At 46.0% G+C, this 24,832-nt stretch overlaps 1 protein-coding gene across 7 annotated transcripts in view; it reads left to right on the top strand.

The window, feature by feature from the left end:
- Positions 1–24,832, top strand: part of LOC128750129 (IQ motif and SEC7 domain-containing protein 1-like) — a 69,036-nt gene that overhangs the window by 21,399 nt on the left and 22,805 nt on the right. The window contains exon 1 of one of the 7 annotated variants that reach the window (XM_053850379.1): positions 3,496–5,034. The exons of 4 other annotated variants lie outside the window; for them this stretch is intronic. In XM_053850379.1, coding sequence (XP_053706354.1) covers positions 4,955–5,034 — 80 coding nt within the window. In that variant the 5' untranslated portion in view covers positions 3,496–4,954. Of the gene's footprint in view, positions 1–3,495; positions 5,035–5,725; positions 5,843–15,075; positions 15,540–24,832 lie in introns of those variants that run through there. 2 more of the 7 variants (XM_053850381.1, XM_053850380.1) reach the window with 2 other exon arrangements.

Here is a 24,832-nt window from a genome sequence, read left to right as displayed (position 1 = left end):
CTCCCAAGCCTGAATACTTGCCGGTGTGAAGAGTCACAGTTCGCGGTAATAGCTAAACGTTGACCCGCTCTATTTTGCTGCCAAGCATTGAAAAGCAATACGGGTGTTGACAACTTTGAAAGTCTCCCTGTATACGTCAACTCATATTGAGTGTTGGTAAGTGCAGCACCAGACCGACGTCCATTTCTTATTTTACTCTCGATTCAATTTAGAGTTCAGCAACGCTTTTTCCTGACTGGGCTTGGTTCTGGTCAGATGCAGAAGGAGTCAAATTTATAATCTAGATTGACTGACTTATTGATTTATTTATTTTTTAATGAAAGATAGGTGCCTTAGGGCCAGTGGGGGGAAAAAATGGCAGGATTCTGACTTTAAAGTGAGAATTCTCACTTCAGTTTCAGAATTCTGACTTGAAAGTCTTGTATTTTTTCGTCACTGACTCTAATCCTTTTCTGTCTTTCATTCAGTTTCTCATCTTCAATTGAGTTCATTCAGTTAAATTTACCAGTTGCTGCTGGTGTTGAAGTGATGATGCGAAATGTTGAAATATAACCTAACTTAAAACACAATTTTAGTCCATAAAGAACAGCCATTTTGGAAAAAGTTGCCTTTCGGGACATGAACCGTGACCCCATAACTATTGAACTCATGTCCTATGTCATGTAGCAGTTACTCTTAATACTGAAGAATAACAACCAGGAGACATGAAAGGCAGTACCCGAGTTACTACTGTTCATTTTGAGTTTCATTCATGCCAACAATTTCGGCCAATGAACGTGCAATAATAAGTGAGACTGGAGCCGCCCTCGTGTCGCCATCTCAGCGTGTGACGTGATGTCGTAACGTTTGCTCATGTTCTCTTTAGCGCCTCCTGCACTAAAGCCGAATGACAACATGCTGCATTCACCTCCAGAGGCAGAGATTCGATGTCTGCGAGATGAACAATAATTCAAACCCGAAACTCTCAGGCACAATACGGTGTGAGGGCTGGGGGGGGCGGGGGGAGAAGAATATTTTCTTGTGACCGAAGAGGTGCTGCAGATCTGAAAATAAGGTTCTGACAATCAGAGTTTAATGAGAATCGTGCTCATAACCTTTCAGGCACGGTATGGAAATCAGTGCGCCTGCACTCAAACCTTCTGTTTTTACTAAAACAATGTGAATCTTTGTCACTGGTAGAGTCGTAGTTGGAAATATCAAGCGGTGCTTTCACACAGATTCAAGCACAGGATTGTATCTGCTCCATTCCAGGACTCTCTAGGGAGCAGCAATAGTTTAAGCAGTGCTAATATAACAAAAGGTGACAATTGGCTCAGCAACAGCATGTCCACGGGGATAGTGTTTTTAGTTATCAGAGGCTTTTCTGAAGGGTTGAAATAGACAGGAACAGAGAACAGTGCATTTCCCAGTGCCCCGGTTCTTACTATATTGTTTGTATGAGCAAATCCGTCTGAGATTCTGTCGCAAACTTCTCTTTGAATATTCTTATTTACGTGCTGTGCAATGAAGTCGTCGATAGCGCTTTCTGTGTGTTCATTTGCTACTGTAGAAGCGTTTGTTTAACTTACAAAAGTCATGTTTTACTCTGAAAACGTGGTCCAAAAAAACCTTGTGTCGGTAAATGTAGGTTTCTTGCTTGGAAAGAATTTTTTTTTTTTAAATCTTCTGTTCAACACGTGCCGTCTGCAGACAGACTGACACGCTGCAGGTCTCAGCGGCGCTTGCATCATGACTGTTCTGATCACAGAATGGATGCCAGATGAGCCCTGCTCTCCAGTTGCGAGTCCATGTTTTGGGAACAACCGAATTCACTCGGGTCATTTATCTGATGCTGCTTTTTAGCTACTGAACACGCTGCTCGTGTGACCTACTTTGCCGTCACTTGACATCCCATAATATTTAGGATTTAAATACTAATTGAAGAATAAAATAAATATTTTTCTTCTGTCAAACATCTTACTTTCGAGGCTCCTCTACTTGATTCCTCTTCATCTTTTTTTTTTTTTTTTAAGATAGAACAGTTGCTGAGTGAGAATCGCCATGGCAACAGACGGAGTTGACACTTCTGCTGCCGCGATGACAAAACTAAAATTTGAGACAACAGACAACCTTGTTAGCGGCACACGGCCTCGTGCTGATATTCACTTAGAGGACACACACACACACTCACACACACCTGTCAATCATCCTCCCTCCCACTCTCTCGCCATTTTGCCGCAGTTTCTTTTCTGTCATTTGCTGTTTAACTCTTTCTTCTCTGTGTCTCATGATGTAAATAGACAAAGTCATACTTCAGTCTGTCGACTTTATTCTTATGTAAATGATTTAAAAAGAGATTGAACATGGATGATATACATGATATATTATGAATAAAAAAATATGAATCTACAAAAGAAAACCTATTATCCACTGAAAACGATGAGAATGTACCCGATGATGGTGATGATTGTTTCTGTGCGATGAGCTCACTTCTGAGGATGATGATGTCATGGCAGCCGGCCAGGATGGTTGTGATCATGTGGTTACGATTAAAGACTTACGATTCTGACAGTGACTCCTGAAACTTTAATGTCGGTGATTCACGCCCCTCCACTTGCCAAGGATCCTCTGAAAGTGTGTGCTTCTAGTTTGTAGTGAAGGCTTCGGTCTGATCCCTGCTGGACCTCAGTCCATGATGTTTCCTCCTTGAGGTGCTGGTGGCCTCTTATGGCTGTCAAACAGACCCTCAGGTCTGCCAAAGTGTGAACGTGAGTGGACAACTTTTCATCCCTGGCAGCCATTGTGCTCAGATAAACAGCCATCTCCAGTCCAGTGGATCATGTACTTGTACTTGTACAAGCTTTTGACAGGTGGACGACAACCAATGAGAGTAGTTTCTGTACAAACTATGGTCATGTGATCAACACTGGCAATTCTGGTGTGAAGAAATGGCTCTTTATTTAAGATGGAGTTTGTCAACAACTGTTGTGAAAGTAGGTCACAGCTGTGCAACCTAGCCACTGGCCACTGCGTTTGAGGGTGACTCCAGAATAAGTTGAGTCTGCCGCCCACAGCCGCATCTCACTGACACTCATCCTAATAGCTGACCAGACTGTCCCTAGATGTTGGGGCCAGCTGGAAATCAGACACCTCTTTGCCATCTTTCACAGAATGTCCTTTTTTTCTGCATGAATTTTCATCCTGAGATGCGTTTTTGACATTCCTCATGTACCAGAGCCTTGTATTAGATCCATCAGACTAGAGTAATCCCTGCAAGGAGTCATGTTTCAAACCCAATTTTGAGTCCAGAATCTGAACCTTTCACCAGCTGCTTTCACCAGTTTCACTTGCCAATAGACAATGAGCCCTGCTGCTCAGTACTACCTCATCTTTATTACCTTTAATTCTATAGCCTTGCTTAACTTCAATGCCTCGCCTTCGCACGTCTCAAACTGGACGCCCCTAATCTGTGCTAATCCGAGGTGAGGCGGGAGTGAGTGCAGGAGATAATTTGATCAGAGTCTTAGTGAGTGAGAGCAGGAGCCAGTGTCATGAGGAGAGCAGGTCAGAGACGGACTCCTCACATGCGTTCACTCCACTCCAGCACCTTTTTTCCTCTCACCCTCCGAACTTCCAGGGGTTGCTTTTCCCCGCTGCTGTCCTTGGATTTAAATACTCAAAGGGAATTCTGAAGAGGTGGAGGAGACATGGCAGTGGGTCAGCCTCACAAGGGTCGGGCCTTGTCCACTTGTTCTCTGCACATATTGGTGGTAATTCTGCGTGAATATAAAGACCTGTTTCCCTTGAAAACAATTGTGTTTTTGGGGTAAATAAAGGAGCTAATCTGTAGCAAACGCAGCCTCCCACAAGGATTAAATCTATCTTGGTCTCGGCCCACTGACTTACTCGGCCTCCGCGGGACAGAATTAGAAGTGCGAGTGACTTTAATGCTAACTGCAGCGTCCCTGTTCTCAGCCATTAGTCCTTCAATTTTCGCTGGACTCCAGAAAACGCCAGCGTCCGAACTCGCATCGATCCGGTTCTCGCGTGCACGCTGAGGCCTGCCGTCTCCATCGTCACCACGTGGAAGATGTGGGAAGCGTTTTCAGGGCTTTGACTGCGCTCACCGGCTGATATTGGATTCCTGCGAAGGATTGCTCCTTCCAATATCGATCCATGTAGCGCGGGAGGCGGCTGCAGACGTGATGTGGAGAAATGTTAGTAGCGATAGTCGTGTATCATGTTTGAGAAAGCAAAGCCCCGAGCAAGAGCATTTCACACTTAATGTGAAGTACATGGTGACTTGCAGTTTTCAAGGCTAGGTATGTGGAAGGTAAAATAACAATTACAACAGAAATAGTTTGAGCAACTTCAGATGATTTAAAAGAAAAAAATGCACTTTTCATTTTGTTATACTACTGATCGTGATTATAGCAATTAAAAAGTAGTAAGTAAAGTTGAGTTTTTATTTATTAATTGTATTTATTTTGCACAAATATGAATAATATAATAAAGAATAATTGTTAGTGAATTCTTTTACAACCCAAAATGGAAAGAATTCATCTTTAAAAATATATAAAAGTTTTAACATAAAATGAGATGTGTACATTACAATGATTATCCGAATCATGATCTGCAAAATTCCTGTGAATTTTATGTCAAAGAGCTGCTGTATTTTATTGAACATCAGGGATTCGTCTGCAGGGAGAGGCAGCATGAGGAGCCTTGTATTCCGCCTTCTGCTTGACCAAATATGATGTGTTCGGAACTCTGTGTGGTGGGTCGCCCTGATCAGGGAAAACCGTGGGAACTCTTCAGCTTTGTGACTGTCTGAGGAAGTGGCATGGGCTGGGAGGTTTCCTCGTCTGATTGCTGATGACTGTCAGGTGTGACTGGAGGTGTCCTGAGAGCGTGACCCCGGTGATGTCGCCGACAGCCCAGGCGGATTGATCTGGACTTGTTTGGAGCTAGCAGGATGTTCCTCCTGGCTGGAGTGTGTAGCCTTTGCCCTCTGCTGTGCCCTCGCTCCTCTGGCTCCTGGTCTCCCCTCCGCAGGTAAGCGCTCCCTCTCACGAGAGGTCTACTAACCCGTCCTTCCTGTTTTCGCTCATTTCAGAGGGTGCACTTGAATGCATCATAACGCTGTGGCTGGTTGCTTCTCCGTCCCGAGAGTTAGAAGTCTGTCGAATCAGCAGGATTTCTTGATGATACAACCCGATCCTCTGCTTCAGATTACGTCCTCTCAGCACAGACGGGTCCGAATGCTGCATTGCTTTATAGGAAGTCGTGTAAATGAACACATGAGAGCATTATTGCGGCTGTGAAGGAGTGAACTTGACATGAGAATGAGGACTGGAGGACGCGTTCTGGTGTCGCGGGTGGGACGAGAAAAGGTCAGGGTGAGTGGTGGTGGACTCTCACCTGCGTGTCTGCATCCAAGATGTGTGTGTGTCACGTGATGGCAGTGATTCATGCAGGGGTGTGTGTGTGTGTGTGTGTGATGAGAGGCGCTGGTGTGTGGACGGCTGAGTGCACACGGATGTGAGTGACGGGCTGAGAGCCAGTGAGAAGGCACATGCGGACACGTGGAGAGGAGGCTGTCAAGAAAGCAACCATGCGTCTCCATGGAGAAGGGAGGGGAGGGGAGGGGGAGAAGGACAGGGATGATAGTGGAAGGAGAGGAGGAGCCGGGGGGAGTGGCTGAGTGAGCGAGGTAGACAAAGCAAGGGAGGAGGAGGAGGTGAGAGAGAGGGAGAGAGCGAAGGGTAAAGGGAGGAAAGGCAAGCAGAAGGGAGTGTGTGAAGGTGTGTGTGATTCCGCTCCATGTACGTGAGAGGAAGGAGACTCCATTGTCCTACCAACGGTAAGACGCGTCTCTCTGTGTCACACCTTTGCCAGTGCTTTCCAGGGTTAGGTCACTGTGCTGAATGGAATATTTCAGTGTGCGTCTCGACCGTGGCTGCGTGGCGGGTGAGAGCATGGAAAAGATGAATGACCCTGAACGCCACACCTCACATCATATACAGCGGGTGCATGCAGGCTCTGGACATGGCTCCAGACAGACAGTTGTCTGCAGGGAAGTTCTTCCAGGCTTGATGGAGATTTTCACTGGGTCTCCTCTGAATGGACTCATCACATGTGACTGCTGGATGTTTCATTTTCAATGGTGTGTGATGATGTTTCTCCTGGTGATGGCTTCAGTTGATGTCGGATCCTTTAAGTTCAGTTCTACTCGTACATCCGTCAGCTGTGACTAAAGGTGCTGTCAGTATTTTCCTGTCCGCCACTTCATTGTTGACACATGCTCTGAGCATAAGCTCTGAATTGTGGGAGGAGCTTTGTCCTCGGGTTGTGTTTTGTATTTTGCTCAAGAGCACCCGGGCAATTGGCCAGTGTTGGAGTTAGGATCCTGTCGCCATGAAAGGGATCTCACCTGGCATCTTGTTTTGAGTGAAGTTGACAAAAAGAAGTGGTGTCAATGGTGGCGTTGAACTTATGTGCTGGAGGTCATGACCTCAACGTCATCAACTGAAATGGACTGATGGCAGTTTAAAGTCAGGGACCTTGAGGAGCCTTCGATTGAGGGCTATATTTTTTCCAAAATATAGTGGTTATGGGTGCGTTCTCCTGGACGATGTCTCCCATTTCCAGGTCGACGCTACGCCCCGATGGTTGCAGCTGACAGGTTGAGGTTCCATCTGCAGGGCGGACTTGTCCTTCACCCAGCGCTCACTTTAAATTCCCAATAGTAGTGATGTGTGCTGGTGTGGTCTGTCCCCGTGTGACCCCTCCTCAGTGCCGACCTCGACGGTTAGTGCAGAGGCTGAAAACCAGGTGGGAAATCGGAGTGCTGCCTGCAGTGGCTCATGCTATGCAGGATACACACACACGCACACACGCACGCACGAGGCAGTCCAGCCGGCTTCTTGTCTCTGACCAGCAGCACTTCCTGCCTGCTGCCCGTGCTGCAGAGCAAAGCTGGATTACCACTCTGCCCGGCAGCCAGACGAGAGCCAGACATTTAAACATTGAGCTCAAACCAACAGGATGAAACGTTTCCTCGGGGAGGGATTTCTGTCTCCTGCTTTCCAGAAGCAACATTTGCAATTTATCAAGCCGTCTGAGACCATTCCCAGCTTCCGAAACTTAGCATCGCTTGCGACAACAGAAACCAACCCTTGCCATCCTGTTTGGTCTCTCCAGCTGTCTTCATCAATCTAGAAGCAGAACACTACGGATGTTGTTCTCCTCCCCATGAGGATCAGCTGATTCCATCACGGCGCCGGAACAGACCTTTAAAAAGATGACTCTTTGGTCGGTCACACTTGCACGAGCTTTACATTTCGGTTTTTAGGTCAGGATGAATATTTCCTCGGTCCTCACAGTTGTGTTCCCCTGGTCCCGCCCTCCCAAACAGACCTCGGCGCAGCAGCAGCTGAATAAATTTGCCTCTTAAATCAAACATGAATATGTGTTAAATACTGCAACATCCAGTGGAGCCTCCACACGGCTTCTTCTGGAGCTGGGTCGCCGCTGTAAGGAAGCCTCTGCCACCAGTTCCACCAGTAAAAGCCCGGTGACCCACATGTTTAGTCGAGCATCTTCCTCCCTTTATGATGGTGCTTGGGCTGAAAGGGAAATGACAATATGAACCTCACAAGTGATAAGTGGGTCATGGGTTTGTGTGGAGCTTCTCACAACTTCAAACTTCGGCACCACATCATGATCAAACAAATGAATGTGCACGGCGAAATGGCAGTAATGAACCCGCCGTGCTCTTTGAACTGGGTCACCTGCAGTTGCACTTTTTTGAATGTTGCGTGTCAACGTGTTGAATAATGCAACGACCGTAGCGCCACCTGCTGAAATCAGGTCGATGACGTCTCACTGACCAATGTGCATTTCAACTCAGTGGCATCGGCAGATCTCGAGAAATGTCCTGGACAAACATGGCGGAGAAGAGGGTTTAGAGAAGTTTAATGTCATGCTTTGACTGTAGGTTGAAGATGATATATTTAAATTGTTTTGCCTCATCTCTTATTACATTTAATTGCAAAAGGTATCTGCTTGACATAAATTATTTTGTACTATATTTTTGTTTATTTTTATTGGGCATTTATTATACAATATTAATATTGTATAATAAATGCACAGTTCCCATTAAGGTAAGGTGTATTTCCAACAATTTTTATTTTTATTTTTATTTTTATTTTGTGCATCCTCGCGGGTTCTACTCCCCGCTCGAATATGAGCCTGAATTCAGGTCATCATGATAGATTCAGTGTTGTTTCGTAACATTATTACGAGCATTTGTCAGCAGAAGTTGGCGAAGACGAGTCAGTCACCAAAAATAAGCCTGTGTCCCAGGAGCCCACCGGTGAAGTGAAGTGTTCAGACACTCAAGTGCACTAGCGCTCAATAATTTAGTGAACTGGCGGGCTGCGGGGAGCTGTGCTAGCTGCTGAAGCTAACAGGGCGAGCGGGTGAAAGTGACTTATGACTCCACTCTCTTCTGAAGCATGGGGTCCTTCAAAGAGTTTCTCATCCGTCACGGTTTACCCAGCTGCCAATATTCTCTTTTATTTAATTATTTACATTACATATACTCATAGTAGTAATGATAATATAGATTTTAAAAATCCAAGTTCCACTTTCAAACCCACTATAATCCTTTTATTACACTGAAAATATTCAACTTTGTCTTCATACCAATCCAATTGTAATGACTATGAGGCTATTTGAATGAATGATTAATGGGACGCGGCCTGCTGGCGGAGAGTTGTGTCTGTCTGATTTATAACAAAGCAGATGTATTCAAAATGAGCCGGTTCATAACTGCCCACTGTAAAGCGTAATAAGGCGGAGAAGCAGCAGCTGTGTGAGAGTTAACACTGTCATCCGTGCCAGAAAGGTCGAGTCATATTTTGCAGGCCGGTAAAGCCGCCTCACTGACTTTAACAGTGCAGTTTATCACCCACTTGAGTGGAGCTGGCCTCCAAGATACTTCAGGAAGTGCAGTTCTAGATCTTATAATGTGTTGCTGTTGTGTGGCTTCCTCTCTGGTGATCGGCATCTCAGTAGTTCATGTCGCCTGGTCTGCATTTTAAGATCCATCTGAGCCAGATCTGACAACGTGTCACCCGCCATCAAGCTTCTTTTAAATCTCAAGTCGTTCAGAGAGCCGGAGACTTGACACACACACACACACACACACAGCAGCAGATGGGTTTTGCTGACATCCGCACAGCGTAAACATGTCACAAACGCCGACCGTAGGCGCGCAACTTTTCAGCTTGGCAGGAAGCGCAGGGTGGGTGTGGAAGCCCAAGAGGACGACCACCTGACCCGCAGACTTCAAACAGCAGAAGTGGGTTATGTTATGTTTACTTGTGTGCAGCCAGCTGACGTAGTTGGGGGGGCGCACTCTGCAGGATCCAGAGCAGCTGTTGAGTCGGGACAGGAGCTGTCCAGGGTGCTGAATGGGCAGCCGGCGGGAAGAGCTGCAGAGGCCCGCTTCAGCAACACCTTCTCCTCACACAATGAAGGCAATGAAAATGAATACATGAATATGTAAATATGTTAAATGAGTCCCGATTCTGATATGAAACAAAATATCATGTCTATATTTATTCAATTTCATTCATTGATGGATTTTCTCATCCATTTGATATTTCTATGTTTAGTCATTGTATTTAATAAAATAAGGCAGCTGCGTACCTGGTTCAGCTCTTCACAGGTGATAACAATATGAACAAAAAAGAGTCAATCACGTTTAAACTCCTGAGTCATTTCCCCAGGCAGCTCGACAGGCAGTCACTTGCGAGTCTGAGCTCTAAGATCTCCTGCTAGTCCACATTACCAGAAACAAGTCAGATCACCGACAGGAGCTTAATCTCACATGCAAGCTTCATCAGACAGATAGAAGCAGCTGCAGCTTAGAAATCCTCACTTAGCCGTTCCCCGCCAGGCGTGAATATAATAACTCCAGCTCTGCAGCACAGAGGGGAGCGGAAAGTCGGCTTCTCTCTGATGCTTCAGTGTGGTCAACGACAGAGGGAAAGGATAGTGAGGTCACACCGTCAGTCATTCACTCACAATATTGATGATATTTCATTTGATTAAAGAGCTCCTTTTGACGGGAACTGTTGGAAATGGAATTCCCCAAGGATCAGTTGTGGGCCCCCTGCTGTTTACTCTTCACCAGAACTAGAACATCACTATCTAAATTGTATGTTATTATTGTTGTTTCATTTTATTTACCCTTATTTTCATGCATAAAGGTCTCAGAACAAAAGCAAAAGTCAAGCAAGGGTCATCCTGGGTGAGGATGGGAAGAAAAGACGAAGAATGAAAGGACAAAAGATGAAAGGAGATCAAACGCGGACGGGACAAGTCGAGCGTTTCAAATCCTTTTAGTTTTGAGATGAATGAACGCTGCTGATGAAGGGGCGGTGAAACACGGGGATAATGATAAAGAGAGGAGATTAGAAGGAGAGAAGTGTGAAGCATAATAGGAAGCAATGTTTGTCAGGCAGAAAAGTGACAGCACCTCCCTGTGTTTTGATTGGTGCTTGGCCAGGGTAGGCAGAAGGGAGGCCGGCACCGAGGTGTGAATGTGGTGCAATAGAAGCTTCACACACTCCCACGGCGGCAAAAGACATGTCACCACATAAGAGCGCGCATTATTCATCTTCTGGGTCGAGATAGAAGTCATGTATTTTGTCCTGAGAAATTGTAGCAAAGTACGGATGTGAGGATACGTTTGAAGAGGCAGTGCATGTTTTTACCTCAGAGTTGCAGGAGATGGTGCCATTTCTTTCTGTATATTTGCCTGACTCCGAGAATCTAATGTACCAGTTTTGATTAATCATATTGAGAAAAAAAGGTGTTTTAATCTGATTTCTTTTTTTCAATGGATGAATTTAAATAATTTTTATTTTATTCACATTTCCACCGGCAGGTGGCAGAAGTTGACTAGTCATAATGAGCAGGAGGGCAGTGACAGTGCTGTGATGGCTAAAGATAACTAGTCTGACTTCAACTGTTGCAGTGTACCGTGGGATTTGCTGTATAAATGGTGAGAGTGACAAATGACATCCTGTCACATGGTCATCTGTGATTCTTACTTTGGTGCATTGAGTCCATATGCTTAAACTAGCTAGTAGGTCACAAACAAAACATACAATCTGGGCTGAAGGACTGTGAGAGAAACAGGCTCCTGGGAGATGAACCTTGGCCATAACTACGATAAACACGTGTTATCTGCTGTCTAAAACAAGTGGTCATCTTGAACAGCGTGAATGACCTTCAGTGACCTCTGCTAGCTTCAGTTGTAGGAGTGCGCACACACACACACATGTTGAGGACAGCAGATGCGCTCATGAAATATCCTCTTGCAGCACAGGCTGGTGCAGATTTTCTCCTCCGGAGTCATGAGTCTGTGTTTGTGCCGGGCGGGCGGGCGTGATGCAGCATCTCGCTGCAGTCCGGATTACGTTTCTCTTCCTGCAGTCTTCAGCAGAAAATGAAAACATCCATCTTTTGTCTAAACTCCGAGACAAATAGCTTGAGAGGTCCAATTTCGCCACAAGTCGACCAAATAGGAAACTCTGTCTTCCTCTCAGCGCCACGGTTTCCATCTGAGGCGGCGTGATAGAAAGCGGCAGTAACTCAGGCTGCAGCTGGAGGCTGCTTTATCTTCCCTACGACTCTGGAAGCACTTGACAAAAAAGTAAATTTATAGAGAAAAAAAACGCACCGTTACAACCATGGAAACATGGTTGCACGCATTTAGCATTTTAAAGTAATAGAACTGCTCCTCAACAATGTCGCTACATTTCTGCTTGGATCAGCATTTCATTTGAAGCTGGCTCACATCAGATCCAGCAGAGGTTATTGGAGTCTCAGCACATTGTGACCCAGTTCCACATCAGTGGTAGGTAAAGGTCAGGTGGCTGGGTGGCTGACCTTTCAAGAGGTCACATCGCCACCTCAGTGAAGGCAGGAACCATTTCACCCTCTCACAAATGTATTTGTCTTACCAACAACCAGAGTGATGCTCAACACATGAGAGTTTGAAACCCATTCAAATGAGATGGTGAGTCCATATCTGAAGGAGAATAATGAGGTGAATATCATGAAAAGATGGAGAAAAATGTCTTGATCAGATCCTTGAATTGCGCAAACTTAGAAATAATAAGAAAAATGTTATTTCACAGAAAATATGACATAATTTATATAAAATTAATAATATCTGTTTTTATTGTTAATAAATAATGTTCTATTTGATTGTTATAATAATAATAATAATTCTTATTATTATTTATTGGGATAACATTTTCCTTTCATGAGTCACTTCTGGACCTGTTAAGTCCATTTTAAAACTGTATTTTAAAACTATTAAAGCCCCTCCTCCTCCATCCCTCTTTTTTTCCTTATTTATAAAAACACTTTTTTGTCTTCAATGCATTCACAAATGTTGCCTCAAATCAACTGCGTATGTGTTTAATAATTTGCATCACACACACCTTCTGTTGCTTGACAACGTGAAACCTGTGCGTTGTCATGGCAACACCTCACTTGATTCCTGCAGCTCCGCTCCTCCCGTCTGTCCCCTCCCCAGCCGTCACTAAGCAACGTCCAACCCTTCCTCCTCATCCCCGCTTTTCTCCGGTGGTCCAGCCAAAGTTGACAAAATGTTGAACAAGAGACGGCGGGAGGAGGTGGCAGAGAAGCATCATGTGATTTCAAGAAGCTGCTCTGAAGCAGGACGGAGAGGGAGAGAGGCGCAGAAAAGAAGGATGTCGAAAGTAATCTGGCCAGGAATGAAGGAAGACAATAAAGAAGTGATCCGGCCAGATCTTAATCGACATGAAGAGGAGAAGGCTGCAGAGAAGGAAGAGAGTAAATAATAGATGCAGACGAGTGGATAAATAGGAGGGAGGAGCTCTATTGTTTACATTATTCATGGTCTTTCTTTCATTCCTGTCTTTTACTTGGCATCTTCTCATGTCGTCCTTCCTTCAGCGTGGCACGCCGTCCTGCTTCCTTCACTTTCCCTCATCATATTTCAGCACTTCCTCATCAGTCATTGGACAGACATCGCTCACTCACTATTCATCTCATTTCAGCTTTTTGAAAAAGCTTCTTAAAGGTCATCATCGACTAAAGTTCAGATCCCTCACTGCTCTGACATTTAAGCATAAATTGCAGCCTGAAAATGCCTGTTTGAGCTCAGACAGAAGCGGAAGCTAAGTTAGAAGTTATCAATTTTATTATGATGTTGACACATGGCTCAGTCAATCGTGTGAGTCGTCTGGCGACTCATCTGAGGTCTGAGAGCGGTGGTGTTGTCTTCTTTGCTCCTTGAGTGTATGTTGTGTGAGCAAGTTTCTCAAAGCTGCTGCCACCTGCTGTCTGTTTAAGGTCATTGCAGGGAAAATACACGACTCTCTAGGTGATTTTTCTGAGGTTTTCTCCGCTCATGACCGACTTCTGGAACAATCCAAGCGACGTTCGCTCGCTCATGCCATCCTCATTGAAACTAGTGTTGGAGGTGTTGCCGCAGATTTCGATGAATCATTTGTCTTGAAAATAGCTCAGCGAGGCGCTTCAGCACTCTCATTACCACTCACACGCCAGTTAATTTTAACTTCCTTCACACTTTGTTCGCATTTCACAGGTACATTTCACTTCAACTATATATATCCTTGCACTCGTCCAATGATCCGCTCCTGTTCCAAAAAAAAAAAGTGGTGAGCAGTTGCACTGAAAATTGAGAAGTGATTAAAAAGGAGGAGTGGAAGGGAAGATGGTGGCAGCTCGTGGAAGATGAATTATAGAAGCCTGTCTCCAGGCTGAGCAGTCATGGTGAGGGCTGGAGAGGACCGACATGACGTCGGAAAGAATTCCAAAAGGGAAAAAAAAAGAAGTCAACAAATAGGCCACTGGGGCGAGTGAGCATTACATATATATATATATAATCGTGGGAGAGAGAGAGAGAGACTGAGTGGTCAGAGGGGGGAAAAAAAGAGCAGCGAAGAGTCAAAGTGAGGGAGGAGAGGGATGTGTGGGTCAATGCATTTTGTCACGGAGCAGAGCAGGAAAATTATGGAATGCCCTAGCTCCTGTTGCCACGGAAACCGAAGGGAAAACTCTTTCATGTTTTACGCTTTGTTGCCCACGGTGACTGTCCTGAGATGGCGAGATGAAAACAGAGAGATATTTGTGGAATCAGAGAGACACAGGTGACGGTGTCTCTTTAGTTCTATTCTGTACCATGCAGCGTAGCACGCCTTCGCTGAGAGGCAGGAGAGTCCAAACCCAGCAAGGTGACACCTCCAAATCAATAGTTTTGATCTGTGTTTTATTGTTGAGGGACCAGCATTTCTAGGGAAGTAGAAATGGAAGGAGGGGACTTGGCAGGAGTGTGTGCTGTACGCTGCCCTCTGGCACTTGCTGGCTCTGCCCCGAGGCCGCACATCGCCAACATTCCCACACAGGCCGTTGGAGTGACGAGATTTTGATTTAACGGCCATGTTTCGACGTATATTCATGTATTTATTTATTTTTTCAGTCAGCTCTCTGCGTCCTAATGTGGATCTGAGACTGCAGCGAATGAGAAAGTCAAAGTGCGGGTAAAGAAATACTTGAGAGCGAGAGTGTTCCCTCTAGTCCGCACGGAACAGTGTCTGGATGCAGTGCCAAACTGAAGGCTTCATTTGGCTGCAACTGCGTCTGAATGACAGGAGGAGATGACGCACATCTAGTGTCACTACAGCGACTCCGCTGTCAGAGCCAGTGCAGCCGCAAACTGTGTCCGAACTGCAGCGAAAGTGACCGATCATGGCAGCAAGAGTTCAGGTGGAAGTGTTTGCGGAGAGCGAACCGAGCCGCCTGTCCATCGGTTCTTCAAGCTTTATCGCTACAGCAGCCTGGTTTATACGGCGCAGCGGGGGATTACGGCGGCACGAACAATGTTTAATCGCTAAATTGCTTCAGCGAAATAATAAACCGGAGCAGTTCTATGTCTTGATCTCGTAAATGTCTCTGAAACTCGACGTCATTTCACCGCGCAACTGCCTGCTGATCCGGGTGCCGCTTTAAAGGGCGCGCACTTCCGCGAGATATCAGCTCTCAGCTCAGCTCTCTGACCATTTCAGACGTGGGGTTCAGTCTTGCCATCCCTGACAGCTTGCTACACCTTCAGTGGCTCCACTTGGTCAGGAGCCTTGAGAGAGGAGCGCTAGAGGAGGATGGTGATGATGATGCGCTTCTTCTGAGGAGGAGGGAAACAGAGAGGGAGGAGATAGAGGGACAAAAAAACAACACCAGAGGCGAGCGGTAGAAGCGGTGGGATCTCCGTCCTCCTCCACCTGACTCCGGCTCTCTATCGCGGAGTTCCGTCACTCTCTCCAGCCGGTGTTTTGACGGTCGCTGGCTTCTCCCCCGCTCCGCTCCCGGGCAGCAGCAGCAGCAGCAGCAGCAGCAGCAGCAATGTGGTGCATCAACTGCGCCTCGGACAAAACGCCCGCCATCCTCCACAACAAGCTTCTCTACTGGTGAGAATAACCATCTCCGTGTTTGATGAGCTGACTGCGCAGTTTTCCTCGGCGGGATGATGTCGCACTGCTGCGTGGATGGATGGGATCGGAGGCAACTGCGACATGACTGCTTGTTGATGCAGGCTGTGGGATGAGAAGTGCCCACGCTGCTGCTGCTCGAACCTTCTCATGCGCCTGTGTCTGATGCTGTTTGCTGTCCTCTTCGCATTTTAGAACTTTCAAGCTCCACTTTAGTGATGTCAGCATTTCATGTGTTCAGATAGAGTCCCCAGGAGTGTCCCTTGTCTCCCGCCCTGGGACCGACTCCACCCCTCCCACAACCCCTTACTATGCAGCAGAAAATGGATGTTGCTGAACCCCTTATGGTCAAGGTGTTTGGAAAACAAAGCTCTGGAATTTGTCTCGATGCTCCAGGTCTGTCCAACTGGGAGGAAGCCCCGGGGCAGACCAAGTGGAGAGGAGCGATCTGAGGAATGGGTGGATTACCTTGCTTTGACTTGATTCTTACGCTGCACTTTCATAACTTTTAGTCTTTCTCTGCTTGATTTAGTGGATACTGAAGGTCTGTCAAGAATGAAGCGGCATCATATATACACTTTAAACATAAAGTCTTTCACAGAACTAGATGAGCCTTTACACTGAGTTTCATGGATCACGTTCAACCGTGAGGCTTTTCAAGGGCGTTCACACCTGGAATTCCAAGTAGGCTGTGATCCAGACCCGGAATAGCAAATGCCAGTTGTCAATAACGTATGTCTTTTGTCATCAGTTTAGTGGTAAATGAAGGGTTAATGAACCGCCGCCACTGGCTCCCACTGTCGTGGTCCTCGCTGCTAGATGATAACATGCCCTTTGAAACAGCAGAATTCACTGAAACACAATGAACGCTGATACATGTAGCTCTGGGCGATGTTTGTTTGTGGCACGCTGCGGTGGGATTTTACATCTGCAGGATTTGTTTGGAAAGTAGATGTTATAGACGCCACTGAGTCGTGATGTTTATATGCTGAAGGCGTCTGTTTGCAGTCGCGTTGTCACACACAACACCTGCGCAGACTCAACTGCGGCATGATGCCACACGGTGTCTGAGCTGTCGATGCGGCACTCGACCACCCCTTGTTTCTTCATTTATGAACTGAATTGACGGTGGTTTCAGCTCAGTAGCGGTGACATGGCGGACTCTTCATTTCAATTGTAGCTGCCGACATTTCCAAATTTGGTCATTTTCTTCTGTATTACTTCTTTATTTTGGAGTCATCACCTGAAAGAGTTTTCTTTTTCAGTAGTTTGTCGTCTTAAATTTGTGAGTTTATTCATCCAGATTGAAAACAAACTCCCCTTTTTTGCCATTGGAGACTTGTTCGTGACAGAAGTGCAGTGATAGTATTCATAGTTTTTTCTCTATTTCTAGCATTTCTTCTCCACATTGATCCTAAAATAGAACATCAGGTAGATGCGGCACAGACTGACCCGCTAGAAATTCCTCTCCAGCACTGTAATCCATCTTTATTTGATCCCCTGAAACAGTGAAGAGTGTTTACTGACCACTGCTGTGGTCTGTTGACAGTTCACCCACAGAATAGTGGGGCAGTACATTCTACAGGTGGGAATACTGTGTTCATGAGTGGCAGCAGGATGATGTGACGATTTGCCTCCTAGATGGCAGCCTAGGTCATGACCTCTTGAAGGAGAGTAAGTGAACGTTAGAAATCATGAGCCTGTGCACCCTGCTGAGAGGCTTTGTCATGAGAATCTGCCTATTTTTGACATGAATAAACATTTCCAGGAATCACAAGTGGATCTGGATCTGGATCTGAAAATACATCATTCGAACAAATTGCAGTTTTATTGGGTGTTTGGAAATTGCTAATAAGAAAGATCAATGAAAACGATGACGATGAGATGTGAGAGTTGGCTGCGTAGCGTGAAGTCAGATCTCATGAAAAACCGTCTTCACGCGGCTCGCCCTTCGTCCCACCCTAATATTCCCACCCTTCATTGAAACCTTAAATCTGAACTCTTGGCTGTGGTAATTAATAGAGAAAATAAAAAAGAAATTCCACACAACACTTGAGGAATCACTTGTTCGAGAGGGAACCTTCCCTCGGAGCGCTGAAAATCTCAGTTGCTCTCCTGGTGGGAGTGTTTATGAGGAAGAGATACAAACTGAGTCACGCACGCTGTTTGGGAAAGCGTTGCCGAAGGAGTTGACTCAGCAGCTTTATTGTGTTAATCCCGGAGGAGGGAGGCGGTTGCCTAGGAACCTCTGCATAGTTCCCGACCCGACTCCCCGCTCACTCTCTCTGGGACAGATTCAGGCCACGAGGGTCGACTAGTAAACCAGAGCAGACGCTGCAGGGATCAAGATGCTTTCAGCTGGAGCTTTCATTCCAGTTACATCATAATGATGGATGGCACAAACACACTAATGACCCGACTCCACTGTCACGTAGGGAAAGCTTTTTCCTTGTGGGTGGGTTCCTCTGACGAGAGGCGGACACCAAACACAGTTTTACTTTGCCGATTATCTGACAGAAATTACCCAAAAGTTCATGTTGCGTGCGCCAGCTGGCGCTGGCTGCTTTCACAGCCACGCTGAGGAGGAAGTCACGTCCTTTTTAGGGGATTAATATTTTGGCTAAAAAAATTCAAATGTCCGACGGTTGTTTTCCTGAACCCAGTTTGCCATCAGGGGGTGTTATTTTTCATTCCATATTTATCAGGCACTCAGCGGGGAGGACAGCCCTTCCTCCTCGGTCTGCCTGGAGACACCCACGCCACGATGGCATGCCTGCCGGAGGAGCGTGCAGAGGAATCGCTGGAGCCGACCCGGCATGTGAGGGAAGACAGCTCAGTCATTTTATCGACTGGCAGCCTGCAGGAAACACCGCTGGTGGACTTCACACAAACTGTCTCGCTACAAGGGGTTGAAAGCTTTTATGCTGTGAGAATAATCTCAGAACAAAACGCAGCATTTTTCAGTTTTATTCACTTAATAATGAGAAGTTACTTTTCAAACTCAATATAAAAGGATTAGAACCTCAGTCAAATGAATTAAAGTTTGAGCTTCATGCTCTTAAAGGAGCATGTTTTGATCCTCATAGAAACTGTTGCAATGCAGTATGCAATGTGAATGATGACCTGCATATTCCTTTTTTCATTTCTTGTTTATTTTTATGGGGGGAAAAAGGCACAGACTCATCCCATAACTTCATTTGAGTTACTTCAAGTACTTCAAGCTCGAGCCTTCCAGTAAATGACCAGCCTGCCTTCACTCTGCTGACTCAGCGTTTCAGCTCTCATATTTCTCCAAAAAAAGGCTGCTACTTTCCAATTCTTGGCGTGTCTTTTTGTCCTCCGATTCCAGGCGTTTTATATTCTCCGTGAGAGTCCTTATTTATGTCCACGCTTTTCAGCCGTGTCAGCAATAACTTGTGAACTTGAGTGCACGGAAGAGTTATTATGGGAGGACGTTGGCTTGATAGAGGATTTCTGTGAAGTGCTTGAAGATGTTTTTGTTTTGATGCGTTAAATAATATATTAAAGCGCAACAGTTGTTATTAACAATGATGGGAAACACACCCACCCGAGGCTTTTAATATTTCATTTGCTGTCAAAGTTGTTTTTACATGCAACGTGCATCTTGGGATTTTCACTAAAAAGCATACTTAGGATTTAAAAAAAGATGTGAAATTTAGAATGAATGGGACATTTTTTAAATATGTTTTAGCTTCTCAAGCCTCAGCTGTTTCTTCAGCTTGCAGGTATACAGCTGGAGCATGATGCTGCAGAAGCTTTAAGCCGTCGGCTCCACTGTGTGTGAGTGTGCACGGCAGGTCTCTCAGCTAAGACTCTCCGTGCACACCTACAGTACCAGGCTTTTCTCTCCCGCCGGGGAAAAAAAGAAAAAGACTCTTGAATCCACTTAGCTGCGGTCTGCGGCGTGCGCCAGATAAACCCCAGTGTTGTCTGCAACACACCTATGAAGTGAGGCTGCGATCGAATGCAGAAAGGAGCAGATTTCAACGTGTCAAAAAGATAATTGACTCAGCGGGGCGACAACAGCGAGGCTTGAAATCGACACCTGCCTCCCCTCCAGATAAAGCGACGTGAGACGTTTGACTTTGTTTGAGAACAAGCTGCTGAGTCCCGAAATAAAACAACTCCTGCTCTGGTTGGTAGGATCCATATTGGGCCTCGCCGCCTCAAGGTTTTGACACCACTTTCTGACCTGAAACTACAGGTCACATAATGCATTGAGGGCTCACTCTTCACTCTTCAATTGTGATCCTTGTGTCATTGCCAGGCTGATCAGACAGTACATATCTCCACGGGTCCTTTTGTGTTCTGGTCATTTCCGACTGAAGGATATTTGTGAGAAGCAGTAACATCAGGGCTCCGCTGACCCAGATGGTACTCTGAATGACTCCTTCTTCTAGCTGGAGGGCCTGGAACATCAAGCCTTATCTCATCTCACTGCTTAATGTCTGACATCCTCCATGGAGCTGATGTTAAATGCTCGGTGAGATGGTGCTTTTCGGAAGGCTCGATCCTCCAGGCAATGGACCTGGCGTTTGGTTAAGAGTGTATGATCGTGACTGGTCATTGATTTTTTTTAGCTCGGTTGAGAACCATGTTTGCTCAATGCCAGTGAAAACACGGCTGTGATATTGGGTGTGTAGTTGTCAGTGGTTCTATGGACCACAGAACAGCTGCTTTCTAGAGACCTCATTCAGGCTGCGTGTGCAGTAATGGAAGCACCGCTGAGTAAAAGAATGAACAGTGAGGTTTAGGTATTGATCCGTGTTGTCACTATTGTCACGCCTGTAATCCCCTCCTGCAGCTCTGGCCTCCGCTTCTCTTTCCCCACCTGATTCTACGGTTTGTTGAAACTTCTGCAGGTTTCTCTCCCTGTGTTGCAACGCTGTCAACCTTGGTGTTCACATCTCAAGTCGCCTCTCTCTTGGCGTTGACTCCTTCCTCGCTGGTGTGAACAAAGCACTGCTGGTTTGTTCACTGGAACACAGCTGAGGCGAGCTCAGGTGATGCTGCCGTGGCCTACTGTCCACTTTGGTCTCCTTATTAAAGAGCTGGACCTGGATAGTAAAAACGTGTTTTTAGAAACCGAGGGAATCACAGTAATGTGGGTCAGTTTCTACAGCAGTACAATTTATCAAACTTCCAAACAATATTTGCTCTTTTCTGTCGCAAAAAGATGCTAATCATGAGAGGAGCTTTTTTTTTCTTGGTGGAAACACTTTCAATTATGCAATTTAAATTTCCCATAAGCCTGAGCCCTGAGTGCACTTACAAGATTAAAGCAAGAGGAGTGGTAAATCTGTTTAAAAACATCACATCCCGCAGTGGCTTCACCAACGCTTTCTTTCATCGCTTCCGTTGTCACTTGTCGCTCTCAGGATTTGGGTGGATCTTAAAGTGCCGGTCTGTGGTCAGTTTGTTGTTAGCTAGCTCCATGTTCTAGCTGTGTCCTGAGCAGGGCTGCGTCCTTCAAATGCTTCTTCAGCTCCTCTGAGATGAAAATACAGTTTAAAAATGTGTCTCCTTATCTGGAGAACTTTGAAATAGTGCACTTCGGAATGACATTCTTTGCCTCACCTGTACTCCTGGAGTCTTCTGAAGTACTGAAGATGTAAACAACCGAAATATGAGCAGAACTGAGCTATAATTTGCTTTATCTTGCAGGTAGTTAAACTCCCTCGGTGTTTCCGTTCACAGTTTTGCATTTGAGCTACTCAAGTATCCTCCTTCCATGCAACATTCCGCTCCTCTTTCTTCCCTCATCTCTGCCCATGTTCACCGGCTGCCTCACATGTTCGATGCAGATGTTTTATTGCGCCTGATAACTCGTGTGTGTGTGAGTGTTGAATGCAGCTGCAGTCTGATTTGTGAGCAGTTTAACCTAACAAGTAATTCCCAGCGGGGTCTTGGCTGCAACTCTCTCCAGCTGGAGGAGGAGCAGCAAGCTGCCGTATGACGCTGCGGTGCTATCAGGTGAGCAAATTCTTGTCTTGACATTTCCTCGCGAGTAATGCTCCGCGGAGCCCATTATCACTTCACGTCCTGCAGTTTAGCTTCTGCGATTTAGAAATGATGTCGCTTTAAATTATGGATGACCTTGTTAATAGCTGCGATTAGTTTTCATTGAGGGCGAGACGTCAAGATGCTTCAGCTTGGCTCAAGTGTTAGTAACTGAAAGGTCTTTGTTTCAGTCGGCTTCCCTTCCCTTCCCTCTCAACTCGATTCTATGGGGATGTTTTTGGCCGAGAACTGAGCCATACCTGCAAAAGGCGGTGACACAACAAAGGAACTGGGCCTGACTCTGGCACGATGCACTCAGTGGCAGGGATTACATCTGGGATCTGGGAGCCCTCAGGCCTCCTCTTTGAGAACATGTAGACGCTACCAGAAGCACTGCAGAACATAACCTTGAGAGACTGAAACGTACCCACTTCAGTGATGCTGAAGGCTCTGTGTAGTATCAGGTCACTGAACCATCAAGACAACAAAAGACTGTGTCTTTTCCCCCTTCACTTTCACTAAAATGCCATTAGGTCAGTCACGTAGTTCAGCCATCTACAGTAGAGGCTCAGAGTTGAACCCCTGGAAGCAAGGAACTGGATGCTGCCTCATAAAGGAAGTAACTTAATGTTGGCTCAACAGGAAGTAGAGGAATGTCAGTTGATCAGGAAATAGCCTAATGTTTCTGGAACAGGAAGCCGAGTGTCCCCAGAACAGGAAGTAGCGGAGTGTCCCCAGAACAGGAAGCAGAGTGTCCCCAGAACAGGAAGCAGAGTGTCCCCAGAACAGGAAGTAGCCGAGTGTCCCCAGAACAGGAAGTAGCCGAGTGTCCCCAGAACAGGAAGTAGCCAAGTGTCCCCAGAACAGGAAGTAGGCGAGTGTCCCCAGAACAGGAAGTAGGCAAATGTCTGTGGAACAGGAAGTAGCTGGATGTCTCCTGAACAGGAAGTAGCTGGATGTCATCTCAACGAGAAGTTGGCAAATGTTAGACAGGCAGGAGCTAGTCCTAATGTGGGCCAAACAGGAAGTAACTGACTGTGTACTGCACCGGAACTAGCCAAGGGTCGCCCTGAAAGTAAGCCCAAAAGGGAGCTATCGGATTTCCCCCAAGCAGGATGAAGCCATGGCAGAAGAACAGGTAGTAGCCATGGAGTGTCGCCAAAAAAAGACGTAGTGAAATGTTGCCTTCAAAGGAAGTAGCCAGATGAACCCAAACAGGAAGCGACTGAGTGGCCCAAAAAGAATGTGTCTAACTCAGTGTCGCTCAAACAGGAAGTCCCCAAATGCTGCCGGAACACAGCTGAATTTCCCCCCCCCCCAGAGAGAGTAGCCAGATGTCACTCAACCGGAAATAACTGTCGCTGAAACGGGAAGTAGCCAAATCTTTTAAAATGTTATCGAAATTTTGTCAGACATTTTCCTGCATAGCGTGACTCATCAGCGAGCAGACTATGACTCTGGTGGCATCGACACCCAACAGTTGTGAACCAATGCATAGATGCTGACTGTAGCAGTCAGTTGCTGGGGAAGCAGTGTGATCCACGTTACTCTCATGTCTGCGGCTCCAAGAATTGGAGCCTGTTCATTTAAATATATTTAAAACAGATGAGTCAAACGTGTGATTCATGTTCCCGCTCTCAGTGCAGAACTTTTTAATTTCCTGCTCCTCTCCCCAGTTAAATGGCTGTGCCGTCCACTCTATTGTAACTTATGTGTGAAGATGAGAGCTTTCTGCTCATCTGCGGCGGGATTCCATCACTTCTTTTTTTTTAATCTTATCAGTTAATTAGCCGCCACGCTGTGTGACGAGATTATTGAGATTTGGCAGAAGACGTGGAGGAGAAAATGTGAGTCTGACTGAGGCAGTTGTATTCCACTCATGTTACAGTTGTTGTTGTTGCCGTGTGTGTGAGCTGTTGAGCGAGAACAGAGATCTCACCACAGCTGCTACTTTCATGTAGAGAGTGGAGACTGGGAGGGAGCATGAAAGGAGCGGAGATGCATTGGAAAAGATGGAGAGCAGTCGGTTTATACTCAGTGATTCCAAGCGCCAGGAGTTTGTGAGTCAGCCCTGATTCCTCTTTTGTGTGTGGGACTGCTTTTCTAGCTGCATAAAGAGTAAACAACACCCACCTACCTGAGCGATATGTGACCTCTCAGTGGCATTGAAGCCATGTGAAGTGAGCAGGGAGGCTGAGAGAATCCCACAATTCCACAGAATTTGTCATCACTTTTTTATCATGAATGTGATGAATCTTCCAGATGTTATGGTTATAGTTGATAGAAAGGAGCTTGTCATTCTGCCTCCATTCGTAGTGATTTGCACATGACACTGTACAAGTGGAGTGCATCTCTCTGCTCATCGACGTGTCCTTCCTTTGGAACCCAGTGCTCCTCCTCGCTGTCCTTCCTCTGCGTGTCCGCTCCACTCACTTCATGCACTCTCCTCATGTTTGTCCCCGCCTCTCTGTGTTGTTCTTTTCATGTGCCACATTCCCTGTTTAACCCTCCCTGTTTCCTCCGACTCCACTTTCTTCACATTCCTTGCATCATAATCAGGTTTGCAGCTGGAGGCTAAATCCTCTGCTCTTGCTTCCATCCAGACATCGCCCACCCATCTTTCCTCCTTAACCCATCAACCCAGTTTCACCTCCTCCCAAACAGCCAGTCTCCCTCCGTCTATTTTAATTGTAATTTTATTTATAATTTTTGTATTCCAACTGAGGCGCTCCTCTGCTGTTCTTGAACAGGAGCATGTTTTTAGCCGTGCCATGTCGCCGCGTGACGACGGAGGCACCCGAGTGTGCAGTCGGTGACCCGCAGAGAGCTGCTAAATCTGAGAGGTGTCCAGGCTGCAGGTTGTGTTTTGGCAACGCAGCAACCTGCAGCAGAAGACAAACAAGGTCTATTTTTAGCCGCACCCAGAATCAGCCGACGAAATGAGCCAGTACTACATTAGCGGAATAGAAAAAAAAGAGTGCAGGAATGTGTCAAGCTGTCGTCCTAGAGGGATTAACATTTTAAGTACAGTTTAGTGCCCTCTAAGTTCCATTTAAAAAAAGATTAAATGTTTGACAAATTAAAGAAAAAGCTGATTAAATAATGCAACCTTGGGAAGGAGATTGTGAGGGTTTCGTCAAGTATCTTGCAAACTATTAATATATCACTAACCCTGCTGAAGGGTGTAAATGAATGTTGCATGTCATTCAATTTGCATTTAAGGCCTATTTTACCAGACACTGAAGCAAGAA

Source organism: Synchiropus splendidus, chromosome 18, assembly GCF_027744825.2.
Source record: "Synchiropus splendidus isolate RoL2022-P1 chromosome 18, RoL_Sspl_1.0, whole genome shotgun sequence".
Taxonomy (NCBI): Eukaryota; Metazoa; Chordata; class Actinopteri; order Syngnathiformes; family Callionymidae; genus Synchiropus; species Synchiropus splendidus.
The sequence above is the reverse complement of the archived record's forward strand: the minus strand, read 5'-3'. Positions and strand labels throughout refer to the sequence as shown.